Source organism: Girardinichthys multiradiatus, chromosome 5 (assembly GCF_021462225.1).
Source record: "Girardinichthys multiradiatus isolate DD_20200921_A chromosome 5, DD_fGirMul_XY1, whole genome shotgun sequence".
Taxonomy (NCBI): Eukaryota; Metazoa; Chordata; class Actinopteri; order Cyprinodontiformes; family Goodeidae; genus Girardinichthys; species Girardinichthys multiradiatus.
In genome coordinates, this window is record NC_061798.1 from 36,118,570 (window position 1) to 36,137,915 (window position 19,346).

At 38.6% G+C, this 19,346-nt stretch overlaps 1 protein-coding gene across 7 annotated transcripts in view; it reads left to right on the plus strand.

Moving 5' to 3' along the window:
• cacna1ab (calcium channel, voltage-dependent, P/Q type, alpha 1A subunit, b) overlaps window positions 1-19,346 on the plus strand; it is a 179,852-nt gene that overhangs the window by 128,404 nt on the left and 32,102 nt on the right. For 2 of the 7 annotated variants that reach the window (XM_047366481.1, XM_047366480.1), the window contains 8 exons: window positions 2,085-2,182; window positions 3,063-3,213; window positions 3,305-3,432; window positions 3,931-4,027; window positions 12,893-12,998; window positions 15,307-15,414; window positions 18,088-18,191; window positions 18,612-18,626. In XM_047366481.1, the coding sequence (XP_047222437.1) occupies window positions 2,085-2,182; window positions 3,063-3,213; window positions 3,305-3,432; window positions 3,931-4,027; window positions 12,893-12,998; window positions 15,307-15,414; window positions 18,088-18,191; window positions 18,612-18,626 (807 nt within the window). Of the gene's footprint in view, window positions 1-2,084; window positions 2,183-3,062; window positions 3,214-3,304; window positions 3,433-3,930; window positions 4,028-7,346; window positions 7,444-12,892; window positions 12,999-15,306; window positions 15,415-18,087; window positions 18,192-18,611; window positions 18,627-19,346 lie in introns of all 7 variants that reach the window. The other 5 variants (XM_047366482.1, XM_047366486.1, XM_047366483.1 and 2 more) reach the window with 3 other exon arrangements.

Genomic DNA, 19,346 nt, shown 5'->3' on the forward strand with positions numbered 1-19,346 from the left:
AAAGATAATTAATCTATTTAGGTTTGTGGCTTTTGGACGGTTCATTAAATAACTGGGCTTTTATTAACCCTCTCATTGTTAGGTAGCAAAGCACCCCCACAAGTTAAAATTACAAAATGTTAAAATAAAACAAACCGATAATATTAAAAATATTAAGTTTCCCTTGTCAGTGAAGGCAACTCTGAGCATGTTACTTGTGTAAAAATGTGTCAAGTAAAAGTTAGGATGTTCTCCTGAATCTTCCACCCATTGTTAATGTTAGTTGTATTAGTTTGCATATACCTAAAGATTTAATGGATGTTTTTGTAGTCCTTTTAGGCTCACCTTTAGCAATTTTTTGCAAACTAAAGTTGAAAAAAATAGGCTTTCCTCAAGGCTACTTTTTTGTTTTATTTTCTCATTTAAATTTGTAAAAGCTGCTTCATAACCACATCCCATCAGTGCTTCATCCAACAGGTCACAAATGTCCATGGCGAAAAGAACATTTATGTAATTGTCGATACAACCATGGAAAACATTAATACACCTCATGATTCAGTACGGTACAGAGTCAACTCTTGTTGCAATACCTTGAAGTATCTTTCCCGTATGACTTTATTAGTCACTCATATCATAGTGGGTAGATTTTGGTCCACTCCTGTGACATTGTTTCAGTTCATTGGTGTTTGCAGGCATTGCAGGCAGCTTTCTTATGATCGGGTTGGGGGTCTGGACTTTGATTGGACCGTTGCAAATTCTTTATTCTTTTTTAATTGTGTCAGTTACTGATTAGCTGGTGTTCTTGTGACCATTTTCCTATTAATGATCCAATTACATGTGAGGTCATCTTTCATACAGATGGCCTCACATGAAATTCACATTTGCCAACATTATAATCTAGAATCTTGGGTGTATAGAGAGGTTGACATTTAACTTAATGACTACAAGGTAACCAGGTTCTGTGCCACCACTATGTTTGACACTGGGTGAAAAATGGTTGTGATACTGTACTTTTTCTTGTTTTATGTCAAACATTGTATTTTACATTATGGCCAAATATAACAGAAAAAAGATGATTGTTGCATCATGTTTCCTAATGACATTGTACCAAAGGTCTTGTGTTTCCTTCAGATGCAACTTAGCAAACCTACAGTTAATTTTAGCAGCATGTTTCTTCTGACTGGAAGTACTTTTAATGCCTAGGAGAGGCCCAGAGTCCTGACTCAAATCTGATAGGGAATCTGTGGAGGGAGCTCAATATTATGGTGAAGACAAGGATACTTCCCAACCTCAAAGACTTTGAGCTCATTCCCAATACATGAAAAATGACCTTGGACACATGCAAAATGCCCACATGTCACAATGTCAATACATTTTTTATGAATCATTGAGAAGGGTATGTATAATTTTTGACATGCCAGTTTTGTTAAAATTGTTATTTATTTATGTTTTTCAAAAATCATTCACTTTGAATGTTTTATCATTATCTTTCGGGAGATGCCCAATGATTTCTTATCAGTAATACATTTCTTGAGTGATAGAAAGTTATTTTAAATCTAAATCTGCCAGGGGTATGAATAACTTTGGCCTTTATTGCAAGTTGTCTTTTCTCATTTTAAAGCCATGGAATTAAACATATAACATGTTCACTGAGGCTTGAAGAGAGATATGTAGCTCTTGTTTTTTTGTTCAATATCCCTAAATATTGCAATACTTGACCTTGGGGCAAATTTGCTGAAACCATTGAGTAAATAACTTCCCATTTTCCACTTTTGAATAATCTTTCTTTCTGAAGAATAGTGGACTTAAAATAGTTTGGAAATTATTTGATTTCCCTTGGTATGCAGCAACAATAGCTAATGTAAGGTTGTTGTTGATGTATTTTCTTTCTGGCTTTGTATTGTGTGCAGACTGCCAAACTGGCAAAACTCCTGTTTTTTATAGTTACTTTCTCTCTTCAATCCTATGAAAACAAATGTATGACTTTGTTTTCCCCATGACTGTCCCCCGGTTTCCCTTGTCTGTAATTGTGCAAACATAACATTTCTGTTAATGTGGTATTAATAATCTTGTTGATGTTCTTTTTTTATTGCCTCTTTGTTTAGTTGTTTGGAAACATAGCTCTAGACGAGGAGGAAGAAAGTGCCATCGATGAGCACAACAACTTCAGAACTTTCATTATGGCCTTAATGCTGCTATTCCGGTAAGACGTATCTGAACTGGTTTCCATTTTCTATTTGATTGTGTTGATGTGTGATAGTTATGAATAAATATTAATATAGAGTGGTGTCTCTAGATATGGGTTTATATGTTTCAAACATCTTCACATTTGCCCTAACTATAATCTTATGAAATTTATTATGGTAATATACATCTCAATAAGTAAAGGAACTGTTCAATATCATTCAATTAAAAAAGAACAACTTGTCTCTCCTTAGCCTTGTAATACACCAGAGGCACCAACATCTCTGGTTCATGAGTGGCTTAACACAAGGAATGCTAAAGTTGTAGCCCATGTCCTGAACCTGTTTATGCTGGTTCTTGAAGCACTGATTGCTGACACATATAATGTCTTGTAAATCTCCCACTAACACTTGAATGGGCTTTGATTCACTATCCGATCATGGCTGGATTTACCACACATTTTCCTTCCACTCAATTTTCTATGACTGTACTCGGTTACAGTACTCTGTAAACAACTAACTTCTTTAGCAATGACCTTTGTGGCTTAGCCTCCTCATGGAGAGTTTCAGTGTCTGTTAAGTCAGCAGTCATCCACATGATTGTGTCAGCTACAATTTCTGTATTAATAATCTTCATTGATCTTATGTAATATTCTAATTTTCTGAGAAACCATAACTTTGGTTTTTGATTAGCAGTAAGCCACAATCATCAGGTTTACCAGAAATAAATACTAGAAAAATATCACTCTGTGTGTAACTGATCTACATATGAATTTCGCTCAATGATATTCAGTTAAGTGAAATGCACTTGTATATTACTGCTATATTATAAAAGTGATGACTACTTTCATACCTTCTTGGTTGCTCACTTTTTCTATTCCTCTGTATTTACACGTGCAGGAGTGCTACAGGTGAGGCATGGCATGAAATCATGCTGGCGTGCCTGGGAGAGAAAAAATGCGACCCAGACTCAGGAAATACAGGGAAGGAGTGTGGCAGCACCTTTGCCTACACATACTTTGTCTCCTTTATTTTCCTCTGCTCCTTCCTGGTGAGAAATTATTTATCCACTTGAACTGCTTTTTAACCTAAACCAGAAAATGTCTTTTACCTAGTTTGTTGTTTTTTTCCCTTTCTCCCAGATGCTAAATCTCTTTGTGGCTGTCATCATGGACAATTTTGAGTACCTGACCAGAGACTCATCTATTCTTGGGCCCCACCATTTGGACGAATATGTAAGGATTTGGGCTGAATACGACCCAGCTGCCTGGTGAGTGGCAAGGACTCATGCTGATACAATTGCAATTATACATGTCAACTGTTTATATCTATTACATAAATATTTTTATTCTGTCCTTACCACTAACTTTTTCTCCTATCCCAAAATGGGACAAAGTACTCATGGCAGACGTGGGATGATGAAACATCATGTTGAGACAGTCTAAGCAAAATGTTATCCCAACAAATTGTGACCTTTTTTAGCTTCCCCCACCTCCTTTTTTTAATTGCAAAAATATAAAATTATTAATTGTAAAATAAAGTTGTCATTGGTATAATTGGTATAAATGACATAAATGTGACCCACCCCTTTTTGTCTTTTCCTTGTTATGTTCTCCTGGATTGTTTTTTTTTTCTCCGTAAATAAGAGCTCTATTCTTCTCTACATTTTGTTTTTCCTCCTTTTCTTCATCCACTCTGTTTTTTTTTTTCTTTTTTGGGATTTTGTATGATCCCTTACCTAACTCCCCTCCTTGTATTTTTCTTGCAGTGGGCGCATACATTATAAGGATATGTACAGTTTATTGCGAGTTATCTCCCCTCCTCTGGGCCTTGGCAAGAAATGCCCACATAGGGTGGCCTGCAAGGTTTGGACCAAACCCATAAAGCACAAACTTAAACGCAACCTGCTCGCCTTTAAGAGACTGGAATGAATGTTGCTCTTTATTACTTTTAAGACAAGTTCTTTCTTACTTTTTCATTTCTATTGGTTTGACTTTTTCTGTTTGGGTTTGCATTTTCCAGTTGTTTTGAACTCATTTTACCATTGAATCATTCCTTTTTTTGGGAGGGGGTGCGTTGTTTATGCATTCTGACATGATAATGAGAATGTTTGGGACAATGCAGAAATGCACACACACTCTCTTGCATACAGTCACAAACACACTGATTATGGTGTGTGAAGCATGAAGTGGTACACTGCACTTGCTAATGTCTTTTGATTGTACACTGGGGAAAAAAACACTATTGTTCACATTTTTATTTTTTAAATTTGTTAATATACTTTAGACTTTAGTCAGTCAGTGTCTTTTCTTTCTGCTTGCTGTGTAATTTTTGCCTGGGCAGAAAATGGTTGAGCAATGTGCATTGATCTGTTTGATTTGGGGTGTGGGTGAGAGAGATGGGGTTCCTGTTGCGGCATACACAGAGAAGGTTTGGTCTTGATACTCTCACCTTTGAGCCTCATAGGCGTTTTCTACAGCTTTAAGTCATTGAATCACAAACGTCTGAAGACTTTTAAGGCAATACAATATACAACTTATTAAACTATTAAACAATCATATCTGTTCATACTGTTGGTTTATAGCACCTTGTGAGAATTTATAGTGATTAGGTGTGCAATACTTATCACATGAAAAATGTCCAGCGTTTTGTAGGTTTTTGCAGGCTTTCCAAGCTGCAAGGTTTCTTTAGAATCTGCCCAACCTTATATACAATGATCAAAAAATTTGTTATTGCACAATACAAGTTTATCTGTAGAGATTGAATCTCAGGATTTAGTATTATTGGCTAAAGCAACTAACAGTTAAATCAAATCAAAAACAGCAACAATCGACTATTTAAGATAAATTCTTTTGAGAAAACAGAGAGAATTTAGTAAATATAAAGTTATTTACTTTATTCATTACATTACTGTTTAGGGCCTCTAACACAGGATTAAGACTGGTCTCCAGGATCTCCAAAATTGTTCAAATTAATCCTCATTCGACTAATTTGGAAAAGTACATTTCAGTGTGAAAGGGAAGTATAACCATATAAATTTTAGAGGTTTCTGTACTTCCAGCATGAGCTTCATTCCCGCTGTCAAAAAGAAAAAATAATACAAGTATTTTCATCAACAGCATGAGAAGATGCAAATTTGAGTTTACTGTACTGAGTGCTGTTCACTTCCAATTGTGCCATTTTTACCTGGTGCAGTACTCTGTGTGCATATCTCAGTACAGGCAGAAAAAATCATGTACATCAAATCCAAATGTCTTGTAGTTTACTTATCACTAAGCTAAACACATAATGGGCTCTGAAACCTCAAGTTGTTTTTATGAGGTGCAGTCCAACTCCTGTCAAATTATATTATAAATCCCACAAACTACTGCTGGTTAGTTTATCCACCTCCTCTTACTCCTGCCGTCCTCCTTTTCTTCCTCGATCCTAAACAGAATGCCAGGACTTCTTTTGGACTGTGTGACAGTCAAAGAACTTCCCTCAGGCTCAAAGTAACTGATATGCACAGTTTGGAGTTGTGTGTGCTTTTTCTCAGCTGGGAGACATATTCCTTAGGGATATCTATGCGCAAGAGGCCTGGGCATGGGACATTTTAATATCTTTTTTTATCTTTTTTGAGCATGTGGCTCTTCTGCTCAACACCCGTGACTCCAATAAGCTGCCACCACGACCTCACCACTGATGTTTTGTGCTTGCTCAAAACATTGAGGAGCTCTTGCAGTGCATCAAGCAAATTGGGGCATGCACTGCATTTTTCATGTACCCCATAGAATCTCCTCAAGATTTTGCACAGATCATATATTTACCTGATCCTTTTCTTTATTTCATGGTACCATCATACTCCATGTAAAGTGGGCCTTAAAATCTGTTTAGTGGGCTTTCAATTTCTCTGCATTTTTTTTTTACCTAACTTATTACAGCAACAGGTTTCTATTTGCACTCGGTAACTGTGTATATTTATGTGTACTGGAATAACAAGGCCAAACCTGATCTGTTTGTATTGCTGGTTAAAGAGGACAGACGAAAAGATGCAGGGTGTATGTGTGTGTGTGTTTGTAACTTAGAGGAAGGATTCTAGAGGTTTTGTGTCCACCAGTAACCTCTTAGTAACCATCTGTGCTGACAGATGTTTTTGGGAACAATTGTTGATCATAACATATGTATATTCTGTGGCCATTTAAAATGTTGTGAATAAAGCAATTAGATTATCTCCAATGTAATTAATGGCCAAAAAAGAGTAAGCTTGTTTGTGACTGCTGAGGCTCTGCACCAACCAGATAAGGAAGAGCTCTGCTGTTGTTGTTCTTCCAGATCAACTGCCCAATGATGTCAGAGTCTTTTAAAGAAAACCAGGAACTTTAAAGGGATGTTAGATACCTATACATCTGAACTTTTTTGATAATGTGATTCATGAAATGAAGTCTACATCTGGTTTAAAAGCCCTTCAGAATTCCATGAAGGACTTTCGTGAACATCTGGAAGTGCAGCTGTGTTTGGAGACTCCTGGTGGACACGCAGCCTTAATAACAGACTGCATTGACTTGTAACAGTGACTCACTTCGACTTCTGCAGTGGCGCTTTTCTTTGCCTGCTAGAAGCCCCGCTGTCAGTTCTATCCGAGCAGCGAAAGTGGGCAAAGACCAAAAGAAAACAAAAACTTTTTCCCTTTTCACCTCGTATAGAATGGTAAAACAACACTAACTAACTTAACATAAATGACATCTCCTCTTTAAACCCTTCCTTGCCTAATCCTGATCTTTCTCCCTACCTTCCTCTTCCTCCCTCCACAATTCTATGAAAATACCAGACTGTAAAGGAGACATAAAACACCCCCTTGTTCTCTATCGTTTTCTTTCTATCACTTTTCTCTCACCACAGCAACCACATTTCCACAGTGACCAAAACAATAACCTCTCTGTATTTGTCCCCCCCCCACCCTTCCTTTCCTTTGTCGGTTTCTATTTTTTTCCTCCTCTTGTTTCCGCCCCCAAACACACCTCTGTGTGTCTCCCCTTAATGCTCCCCATTCCTACCCTTGGTTGTTTTTTTTCTTTCATTTTCACGTCGTCTGTCTTCGTTTTGTCTATTGTGGGTCAATGTATGCGTGTTGAATGCATGTGCCCATGTGACGTCTGTGTGTATGTTTTTGTCTGTGTGTGTGTGTGTGTTTTGTGGCCACTCCAGCGGCCGGATCAGTTACACAGACATGTATCAGATGCTAAGACACATGTGTCCGCCGCTAGGCCTCGGGAAGAGGTGTCCCGCCCGGGTCGCCTATAAGGTAGACTCGCCCCCCACCTTACCCCTCCACCCTCCTCAGCCACCTCAGCCCTCTTTATTCCTTTTTCCTTTCCCTCATTCCTCTCTTTCCATCTTTATCCCGTAATCCCATTTCTCTTATTACACCTCCCCATCGCTGGGGAGAACCTCTCTTTCACCAGCTGCAACCTCGCTGTTTCTGTCCACCTACTTCTACTAGTTCTCACACTCTCCCCCCCACTTCCCCATCCCTCTCACCTCCTCCCAGTGGTGTACTCTTCATTGTTTGTCAGTGGTGGTTGTGGTGGTGGTGGTGGTGAGCGCTGTCCTATCTTCTCTCTCTCCGACCGCAGGGATGGAGGGATGGGCTTTTGTTGTGGAGTCACGTAAAGTGATAGTGGAGTGGTAGTGAATCCTCTCTTTTATTTGCTCCTGTCATGCCGCAGAAGTAAGGGAATGTAGAAGGGCTTGCCAGTCCTTCTGCAATCTGCACGGACATGTTCATATGCACACACAGTCTTAAGCAAAATAAAACATTATGTAACATTATGTTTCAAATAAACAGCAAAGTGAAATGGATTATTAAGATTTAGAGTAGACTTTAGACTTGATTTAAGCTTCTAATGTGCTAATTCCTTAGCCTATTTAATTAGCAACTAAATAAATGCAGAAGTTGCACAAAAATATATTCTCTAAATAAGAATTATAAATGAAAGATGGTATTTAACCACATTATGTTTGAATGCCTTTTTTTAATTACAGAAAGATAAAAAATGTTCTTTTTGCTTATCATGGTAAAAGGAAAATTGGACACTGCAACTTGTTGATTTCCATCAATATTACATATAGTTGTATACATAACAAAAGCCACAATGTGCCAGAGTAATTTTTTTCATCGGGATGACTTCTACTGTGCTAACATACGAACAGCAGTGAAAGTGAGAATGTATAAATCAAAGTTACATTCACACAGTTTGACTATCTGATTACAATGCAGGTACAGAAGGACTGGTAAGGGTTTCTGTCTTCAGTCTTCTGCGCCTCTTATTTCTGCGGATGACACAATATTTGGCATTAACACATGCCCACATCCACCTGTATTCTTACAAATAGAATTTTGCTCAAGGAAATTGAGATTTAAGAATCTTTTGGACCTAGTAGCTTGTTGCCCTTTTTGATCAAGGTGTGACTTTTATTTTTAATATTGTTTTGCATATTTTTATAGACAACAGAAAACTTGGCCATTCTCGCCTTTTTGAGGCTATGACCACCAGGTTTTAGGTTGAACTTTTCAACATTTAATTTGTCTTTGTCATCTTTCTCTCTTCTTCTATAAAACCATGATCTATCTCCCTATTGCTGCCATCCAGGTTCACTAAAACAACATGGTTAACACATGATTTCATGATTAAAGATGCTCAGTAATTAGCAGTAAATTGAATATGTTGTTGGGTTGTAAAGAACATTAAAAAGTGGCAGAAGGTTCCAATAACAAAAAACTAAGAGGCCAGCACTGCAAGCAAAGATCTAAAGCAGGAACATCGGCAAACCAAAGAAAGCAACAGGCATGGAGACCGGGTATAGTAGATGAGACTTTGAAGGTGAACTAAGGAATCCAGCAGGTATAAATGCTGGGAGAATGAGGACGAGGTGAGACTAGTTAATAGAGTGACAAAAGCTGAGGGGAAATGAGCTGTGTGAGCCAACCAAGAAAGGCTGACTAGAAGAGGAAACTGCCAAAAATAAATACCATGCAAAGGCAGCGATCAGGGAAACAATGATTAAGTTGTACATAGCCAAACAAAGAGTGACCCAGAATACAATATTTCACTAACACAACAATAAAATCTCAAATAAACCTCAAAACCAAGAATGACAACACTATCCCAGATTCCCTTTTATCACCAGGCCTATGCTACACAGGATCTGGTGAAGGAAATCTGAAAGTTGGTCTGGAAACCACAAAATTGTGTGATCAAACTCAGAAAGATGGGCTTGTGGCCATCTATATCAATGAAGGAGCTCTGGTGGTCTGGATGCAGTAGAACTTAACAAATATGTTCTGGACAACAGCCTGGAAGCTGAAGAGGTCGCCACCAAAACTGACACAAAACAAAGCTAAAGTGACTTGAAACTTGGAAGAGGTTGAGGCAACTTTTGACAGGGCAGAGGCACTTGGTTCCAGATGAGGCAGAGGCTAAAATTGAGGTGGCTTATGACAAGGGTGGGGCTGAGGAGCCTTGTGATAAGGCAGTGGAAGGTGGAGCATGAGGAGCTGCAGGCCAAGGACGTGTTGCATTAAGGGTGGGCCTGGTAGAGGTAGAGGAGGCACACTATTAGAAACCCCAACAATTAAAGAGGGTTGGCATTTGAACTCCCAAAGAATAGAGGGGTATCTTTAAAGACTACAGGGAGTGTCAGTGGTCTGACACATCTGCCTGACCATCTAAGACTGAAGAAGAGGTATCAGCAGCTAAGCCCTCTGAGACTTAAGTGTGCTGGTTGAAGTGTCTAAGGAGGTCTGGGCTGAAAATTTGATGGCACAGCCTAAAGCGGTGACCAGGGTTGAATTGGCAGGAGGCATGCTTTCTGGGGGAGGGAAACTAGTTGGCTTTGCCAAGAATAGTCTAATGAAGATCAGGCACTTGATACACACTTAATTTGAACTGCAGCTTTCTATTCTTAGTTTTACATTTTTTTTTATTTTTTTTTGATGATTCTTTTACTGATTATTCACTTTAAATTAAATAAATGTATATGATTTATAAAGCTTACATGTACGGTTATCAAGATAGGCCCTTTTTATGTATATGATTTTGACAAATGGTTTGAAGCCATGTTTTTTAGTCTTGTCTAATTATTATTGTTATTGTAATGATTCAACAAAAATGACACCCTTTAGTGTCTCTAGCTTTTATTGCATCTGGATGCCAGCACTGCTGTTCTTTTTTCTCTTTATCATTTATGTTCATTTTTGCCTCTATTTTCCTTTCCTCCCATTGGATGTTTTCAAAATTTGCTCTGCTTTTCCCTATTACTGAAAAGTCTTGGGTGTTCTTGTTTTAATTGCTGTTGCTTTTTTTTTTTTTTTGCTTTAAATCGCTGTCACTCTTCAGCTGTCCACTTCTGTAACTAATTGTCTGTGAACCATCACAGTCCAACTTCATTTCATCATCCCTTTTATCACCCAGGTTCACATTTTTTCAACTGTACTCCTACTTTGTGTTCTGTCCACTGTTTTCACTCCACAGTGGTTAGCCTGTTTCTCAAGTTATGTATTTCAGGCTTTCCAGTTTATCATTTTATACAGAAAAGTTCATTTAGAAGTCCTTAGAATTTAGACATCTGGAATAGTAATGGGGAGGTTCAAACTGCTGTTACTTGCAATGCCCAGTCGGAAGTTCTTGATCTAATCCTTAGTGGACACAAGGCTTCTCCCTTAGCAAAACTGGAAACTGTAGTAACTGATTATTGCTACTTCCTAAACTGACCTCTTAACCTATGTCAGTGTTGTTTTTAGTCTTTGTCTTTATCACGTGTGGTGTTTTGTAATTTTCAGCAACTCTTTTCCTCTTTCTCAACACACACACTTACACTTTCTTTTAACCTGAGATTATTAATATCTTTTTATTATTCTTATATTATTTTTAAGTGTTTCCAAAAAACCTTCTTTCTCCCTCCTCATTCTCGCCTTCCCTTTTTATCTGTAACTACATCTCATGAGCAGTCCTACATTGACCAACTCTAGCTCTACTAACTGTCCCTATCATGCATCCCCCTTTATAATCCCTCTCCCCTTATCCTAGAATACTACTACCATTGTCTGGTTGGTCCAAAACAAAAATAAAATAGAAAAAAATACCATAAATCTCTTTTTGATGTCCCTCAAGTTTTTTCTCCTTTTAAGGCAATGCCTCAACTCAGATCCCTTCTAGTTCTGACACCCACTTAAGACATTGCACCCGTTTGGCATTGAGAGAGATCTTGACAGGACCTAAAGTGCTACCATTAATGTTTAATTTGACATTGATTAAAGGATCAATGAATGTGAAATTGTAGTGGCAAAAAAAAAAAAGATTTATTAATCCAAAAGGTAATTCCTGTGAATTGAGGATACTCTCTTTGCGTGGATGCACGGTTGCTTGTAATGTAAAAGTTTTGATTAAAGTTGTGGGGTAGTGGGTAGGGTGGATGAGTTGGGGCTTATTGATTTTGGGGGGAAGTGAAAGCATGTTGCATGCTTTGTTTGTTTGCATTTGTGTGACTTTTACTGGGGTTGTTGTGTGGTGTTTTAGTAAAAATTTTTGCACTTTTTTTGTTGCATGGCTATGGGTTACATTAAAGCAGTTGTCTGCTGAGCGCTGTGAATGTTGGCCGATGCCCTTTGCCTGCCACCTCACTTGGCTTTGGGCATGTCCGACACTCACATACACTCAGGAACACAGGAGCATGTACACAAGCCCGCCGCCATGTCGTGCCCTCCATCGTGAGTGCCCAATGCTCATGTTCGTAGGTAAATCTGATGGATGCCAGCTGGTCAGGATAGGTACGGCAAGCAACCCAAGCTGGCCTAGCTTGTTTCGTCCTATCTGCAGGTTTCTCCATCTGTTTTACCAAGCATAGATATGTGAAGACAGGGAACCTCCTTACAGGTAGGGGGAGCTCAATAGCAGGTGCCTTGGTTAAATGAAACCATAGCTGTCTCCTGAAAAATGCAGAATACACCAGTGATACTGTTTTTGCTTTTCAGTCAATTGGTTTTTGTCTCCAAAGGACTACAATTAAGATCTCTTAATTGCAGTCTGTAAAAATAAGTGTTTTAGTGGGCAGAGAGGGTTGGATGAGGGTGGACGGTGGGGGGGGGCACCTTGGTATATGTCAACTGTCATATACATATATATATATATATATAATTCTATATGTGTGTAACAACAGAAATGTGTAAATGCGCACAAGCATTCACACATATAGGGAACATGGGCACAGGTTGGGTCGGATGCCATTTTGGCTCTGATTGTTCTTCCTTTGTGGTTTTCGAGCTCTCACAGTTGCTTAGCAGCATTGGATAGTTGTGCTGTCTCATAGAGTATCACTGGAGAAACAGGAGACACCGGGACTTACTTTTATGAATTTGTTTATGTTCCAATAAGCAAATGCTCTTGCATAAAATTATGACATGAAAAGCATGAATAGCATGCTTAACACATGAAACATCAACCTTTGCTGAAACAGCTGGACGTTTAGGACCCAAGTTAAGATTACTAACTGAAAACCCCTGTACTTGTGCCTTAGGAAATAAGATTTACAGTTTGGAATAATCCAGTCCAACTTTAACCGGCTGTTGTCTATGGAGCTCTCTCAACCCCGACCCCTGCCCCTTACCCTTTCCCTATCCTTGAGATTCAGGTACAACCCACCTTATTGAGGACTCCTACCTTTCTCATCCTCTCATCCTGACTGGTTCTCCACAGAGGCTCCTTCGCATGGATCTGCCCGTTGCTGATGACAACACAGTTCATTTTAACTCCACCCTCATGGCTCTGATCAGGACAGCACTGGATATAAAGATTGCCAAGGGTATGACTTAAAATTTATTCACCTACCATCTGTTTCGCTAAGTGCATCCCAATTAATTCAAGAAATTAAACTTATATTTTTTAATTTATTACACACAGAGCAATATATTTTTAATCAATAATTCTCCTAATTGTAATATTTTTGGATAATGAAAACTTTATTGATCCTTTAGAGCATGAAGTGCCCAAAAATACTCTGGTGAATGGCTGTGGTGACTTTTTATAAAGCACAGAAAACTAATAGTTAATGACATGGCTCCCCGAATCATCACCGACTGTAGAAATTCACACTGAACCTCAAACAATTTGGATTCTGTGCTTCTTCAAGTTTTCCCAGGACTTTTGGACTTTGATTTTTAAAATAAATGTAAAAGTTACCTTCATCTTAAAAGAGGAGTAGTCCACGGGAGTTATGAGCTGGTGTTAGTAGTACCTTCAGATTTGCTAGACAGTCGGACGTGTGCATAACCTAGAGAACAGTTGTCACAGGCACTGCTCTGCAATGGCTCGGTTTGGTGATGGCTTTATACTTTTGGGCACTCTTTGTCTACACCAAGGATCTTTAATGCCTTTGCTTGGAAGCAATCCACCTTCCTGAGAGCGGTCTGTGAACAATTGATCCAGGCAATAGAGGAGTTCTCCATGACAATCCTGACCTGGGCTTTGTGGACAGTTTGCTGACCTGTGTGCATAATGCTCTGTGGTGCTGTCCTGCATGTTAGCAGATATTAAATGGCTGGTCCATTTGAGTTTGCTGTCAAAATACAGACCTGGAATTTCCTACCTCTCACAGACTGATCGCTCTGGTCCTAAATAGGACATCAGGTTGAGAGTAAATCCTTTCTAGACATGATCATTACTGCACTTGATGGGTTTAAAGTTGAACTTTCTGTCATTGTTTTCTTTAAGGCCGACTTGACCCACATGCAGAGAGAACACTCAAACAGAGAAGCGTGGGTTAAAGATGGTTTATTTACACGATTAACAGAGAACTCAGTCAAAGAGGGGCGTGGTCGGAGGTCAGGTTTTCAGGTGGGATGGATCCGCCCGGGGGAGAGAGATGCGAGTCTGGGGCTGTACTGCTGCGCAGGTAGGCAACGCGGTCTGAGGTCCAGAGGGGTCCCATGGGAGAGTGGGCAGGTCGAACACGATCAGACTGGAGGGTACACAAGAGCGGCTGTCCGGCAAAAAGTGATCCAGGGAAAAAATCCAGATTAGTTGTAGATGGTTCGAAGAGGATCTCCAGCATGGAGCTCGGCTTACAGGCCTAGGAATCAAGGAAGACAGAACAGGCAATTAGTCAGAGAACTACTGCTCAGGATTATAAGGTACGGCCAGGGGATCACTACCGCAGTGGTCAAAACACTCAGGCATAGGAGTGCTGGGGAGCCGCCCTCATATAGTCCTCCAGCTAATGAGGTGATGATGTGCACCTGTCAGGAACTCAGGACCCAGCTCCAGCGCCCTTAGTGGTGGAAGAAGGTAAACAGCAGGCAGGATGAAGAGCAGACTCTGACACTTTCATGCATCAGTCCAGTCTCTGATGTTTTCCATGTCGTCGTTTAAGCTTGTGGCCACCTCGGACCTTCTTAATGATATCATGGGTGTAAAGATGGTGAAATCATTCGCATATAAATAACTGATCTTCTTACACTGTTACCTGGGGCACTGACACATTTAAAGTGCATGGCAAAGATGATTGACCAGAAAGGACAACCTTGATGGCTCTTGAAAGTACCTATCAAGGTTAAAGTAGTTCTTTAACCAAGTGGGCAAATGGCCAGTTATCCTCTTTGATGTCAGCTTTACACAAAGGCTGTTGTGAGAGGCCTGGTGGCCTAAAGGCAGCCTTTATACTCAGGGCAACAACACACACTTCAACACCTTTTTCAAGGGTGTAGTCCCCCACACACCTTTTTTGTCTTATCATCCTTGTAGACTGTGTCAGTGAATTTCTGAAATAAATTAACATTTTATTGATCTCATTTATTGGGATGCACTTTTGTTCAAAATAAACTATCTATCTGATTGAAATCGCATTGCGATTTCTGTTTGCTTCTCTTTAACTAAAATGTTGTAGATCACATCTCTGCCTGAAACAAACTAACTGATTTTTTGTTTTTGGGTGAATGTGTACATGTGAGAATTGATATGCATATTCCCTTAGTAAAATTGTGGTATTTTGCCCCCCTTTTGTATCCACTTTCTTTGGGTTTATATAGGTATTTTTAATTTGTGCTAATGGGATGTATGCTTGTGTGTGCAAATATTAAATGTGTATGTGGACACTCGGTCTTGGACTAACCTAGGCGGTGCAGATAAGCACCAGATGGATGCAGAGCTGAGAAAGGAGATGATGGCTATCTGGCCAAATTTATCACAGAAGACTCTGGACCTGCTGGTTACTCCACACAAGGGTAAGTTACAGGAAAACAGTTCATGGTTGGCATAGTGGTGTATTGTATCTGTGTCCGATCACCGACTCACCAAGAGGACAGCTTCTACCAGTCAGTGTCATTCAGTGCTTTGCACCTCCTGATCAGACGTATGCAACATAAACACTAATTATTTTTAGGTCATACATCATACATCCAACAGTTAATCATACAGTGCTGTCTAATCTGAGGTATAAAGAAGTTGCTGCCCAAAGTGATGTTAACTTTGTTGTCAAGACACTTAGGATGTACTGGTATATGTATTCTTGTGAAATCGTCATGGTACATATGTCAATCATAGTTATGCAGTCAAACAAAGACTTCATCAGCTTACAGGCAACCACCACTCTAGTCCAGGAGTGAACACATAGATATATATTTAAATTGTATAAGACCTATATCAGAAAATGGGTGTGTGAAGAAGTTTTCTGAACCTGCCCACAATAACAGCAGTGCAAAAATACCTACAAATCATGCAGGAACATCAGGCCCACCTATATGGTTTCATTGAGCAAGCTGCAGAAGTTCAGGGTTTTTAGTGATGTAGGAAGTGGTAGTGGATGTATGGTAAGCCTTACAGTCATATATTTTCATGCTTCACAATGATTGAGCCAAACAATAAAGTTTAATACGCTGAAAGGAATTAAGTCATACAAGACTCGAAATAAATGCAACATCTCCTAATAGTTGAGTTTAGGTGTAAATTTTTAATTACTGGGAAGAAGAAGTTATTTAGTTTTGTATTATGGTTTGCATGTTGTTAAAGACAACATGAACTAAGATAAGCACTTTTTGTAACATTAAGTTACCAATTAGTTATTCAAAATATATTACATCTGTGGCATTTTTACAGCCTGTTATATAACAGCATCCAGACTGCAAGTATTGTTGCATTTACTCAGAGGCACATAATGAACCCACACACACACTGATTAGCTTTCTATCCACTCACTCAGTGCTGGTATCAGGGGTGCCTGCTATAGAAGATCCTCTATAGAAGTCTTTTCACTACAGGAAAATAAAGAAGCGTATGATAAGCTGCTTTAAGCTGCTAATTTTAAATGAATGCGATGCTACCTTTTAATTTGTTTAGTATTATTGCTAAAATGAGCTAAACATACTACTATCTTGCATGTTTATTGGTATAGTCTACTTGTTCGGCTAAAAGCTAAGTAAAAGCATGATAATAAGATGACAATAAGTATAATAATAAGAGATTTCTATAAATGTAAAGAATGTCAAATACCGTTTAAATATGGAGGACTTCCAGCCACGCCACTGTGAAAACTGGAAACAATGTTGGCTACACAGTGAAACAATCAAGACAAAGCTCAATATGTTTCTTGATTTAAATGTTTTTTTGTGTTCCATCTAAACTCTGAAACTATATAGCTGGAGTTTTTAGAAAAAAATGTAGCTCTTGTTTTCTAGGAATCTACTGTGTCTATGTGTTTCTTAGTGAGGTGGCTAAATTGTCCTCAGCCTTGAGAAAATTTAACAATATAGTTTTACAGTAAAAAGAAAATGTTAACTACAGTATTAAGTACAAACTCTGCCTGTGAAAAGACTACAAGCTTCACTGTGCTAATAACTGTACAGTGTTGTAATATTGTGTTTGTTGCACACCAGCAATGGTTACGGTTGTTATTAGGATTCTTTCAGAACAACAAAGAACCTAATAATGCTTGGTAGCAGCACCCTCCACAAAGATTGGCACAACTGGTAAAGATATGTAAAAAGCCTTAAAATAAATGTATCTTTAATTAAAATAGCATCTTGCAACATTATAGCAATGCTACACTTTTCTAACAGGAGTGCTTAGAGATTTTTGATACCTCATTTACCAGAAACAGACCCAAATTTCTAGTTAAAGTAATAGTACTGTTTACCAAACGCCACACATTTACATTTGTGATGGTAAGTCAAAAATGAAATTTTCCTGGTATGCCTTTTTCATCAACTTTTTGCCATGTAAATAGTAATATAGTAATGGTTGTTATGGAGACTTAATGACCCCTAGATGCCATTTTAGCTACAGTTTTCTAACAGCAAGCTTTGGTGTTTTTTGTGTATTTTGTATAGCTTCCTTACTATCCTACTCACTGTGTGTGTTGTCATTGCTCTGACTGTGAACATTGTCAAGTTTAGGTGTGTATCTATTTTCTTGTAACCACTACTTGACTTAGAAATATCAGCATATAAAACATCAACCTTACTCTAATGACAAGATCATTTGCTTTACCATTTTAAATAGTGCCACATCATATTTATACCCCAAGGATACAAGTCATAAATCACTAATTAAAAAGTCCTAGAGTATTACATTAACAGTGTTTTAGTTGGATCTCCCAGATTGGCACAGGCCATGTTTTTTGACTCATTTAAGAAATAAAAGAAATAAACATTATTGAGGGTGAAACATTCAATGTACTCTTTACCACCCAACCTGTAGATGAGATTTTACCTTTTAAACTGAAAACTAAGATCCTATTGGAGTTCAAAAAGGCTAAGCTGCCACCATTGCTGGTGTATTTTGCATGTTGTTGTATATTTCTCTGTGTTTCTGTGTCTTGTCTCCCACTCCCATTCCCCTCATGGCTCAGGGTCCCATCTCGCTCGGGTCTAATCTTCCAGGGTAACTTGTCATTTTTTCAGCAGCCACAGACTTGACGGTGGGCAAAATCTACGCTGCCATGATGATCATGGAATACTACAGACAGAGCAAGACCAAAAAGCTGCAGGCCCTGCAAGAGGAACAGGTAGACCCCCGCTAGGCATCCTGGAGAAAGCCATCTCTGTAGCATACTTCTGTGCTTTTGAATAAATGCACTTTTTATTTGTAAATATAAAAAAAGAAGCATTAAATCACATATTTAAATGGTATTAATATGCCTTTTCAACCACCCTTTCCTTGCTCTAAGTAGATGCTCTATCTTTCTTTTGCATGTTGAAGGACACCAAGTGAGCATCACGTTGCTCACTTGGTGTCCTTTAATCTTTGCAAGTTACCCTTTTCGAATTAGTCGCAACCCTTTCTTTTCTTACTACTTTAGATTTTCTTTATTTTTCTGTTCTGACGGTAACTGCTGTTTTTCTGTTTTTGTTTTGTTTTTTGTTGTTAATTTTTAAAATGATGATGATGATGATACCACATGGCCTTACCTTTTGTTCATTGTCAGTGCTCCTCCCTTCCTGTTAGTGAATGGCAATGAGATGCACTCGCTTCCCACTGTGTCAATATTTGTAGTCCACTTTGTGCACATCTCTCCACTCTTGTGATGCCTCCTGATTCCAAGCAACAAGTCTGGATTTTCATGAAATGGGATCAGTCTGTCAGGCGCCTGCAACCTTCATCATCCAAATCACTGTTTTAAGATTGTTTAAAGCCACAAATCAACGCTCTAAAACTATCAAAAGAGTTACATTTTTAAATATCTTTAAGATGCTATCATATGATACTACCTTTAGCATCTTATGTTAGCAATTAGCACAGTTAGCATTTGTAACTGTAAGTTGTGTGTACTCCCTAAAGAATAGAATAGAAATATCCCTTATTGTTACACAGTGTGGAAATTCAGGTGAACCAGCAGCAAAGTGACAGGCAAATGGAAGCTTGCAAATACACACAAAGGTGAAAATAAATAAATAAATTATAAAAATAAGAAAATAAGATTAAGAGATACTGTGCAGGAAAACGTTACAGCATAAAATACTGTAGAGATATTAAAAATAGCATACTCTGATTAAGGAAATGTGGATCTTTACTTTAACTCTGTGATTTCCAAAAAGATACAAACATTTCAGGTTCTATGACAAAAGGAAGTTTATAAAAAAGAGCCGCTTCACTGAAATATGTTTACCCTTCCCGTTTTCCATTGAGAGTCTCCAGTTGCTACCTAATTGAACAACTACGG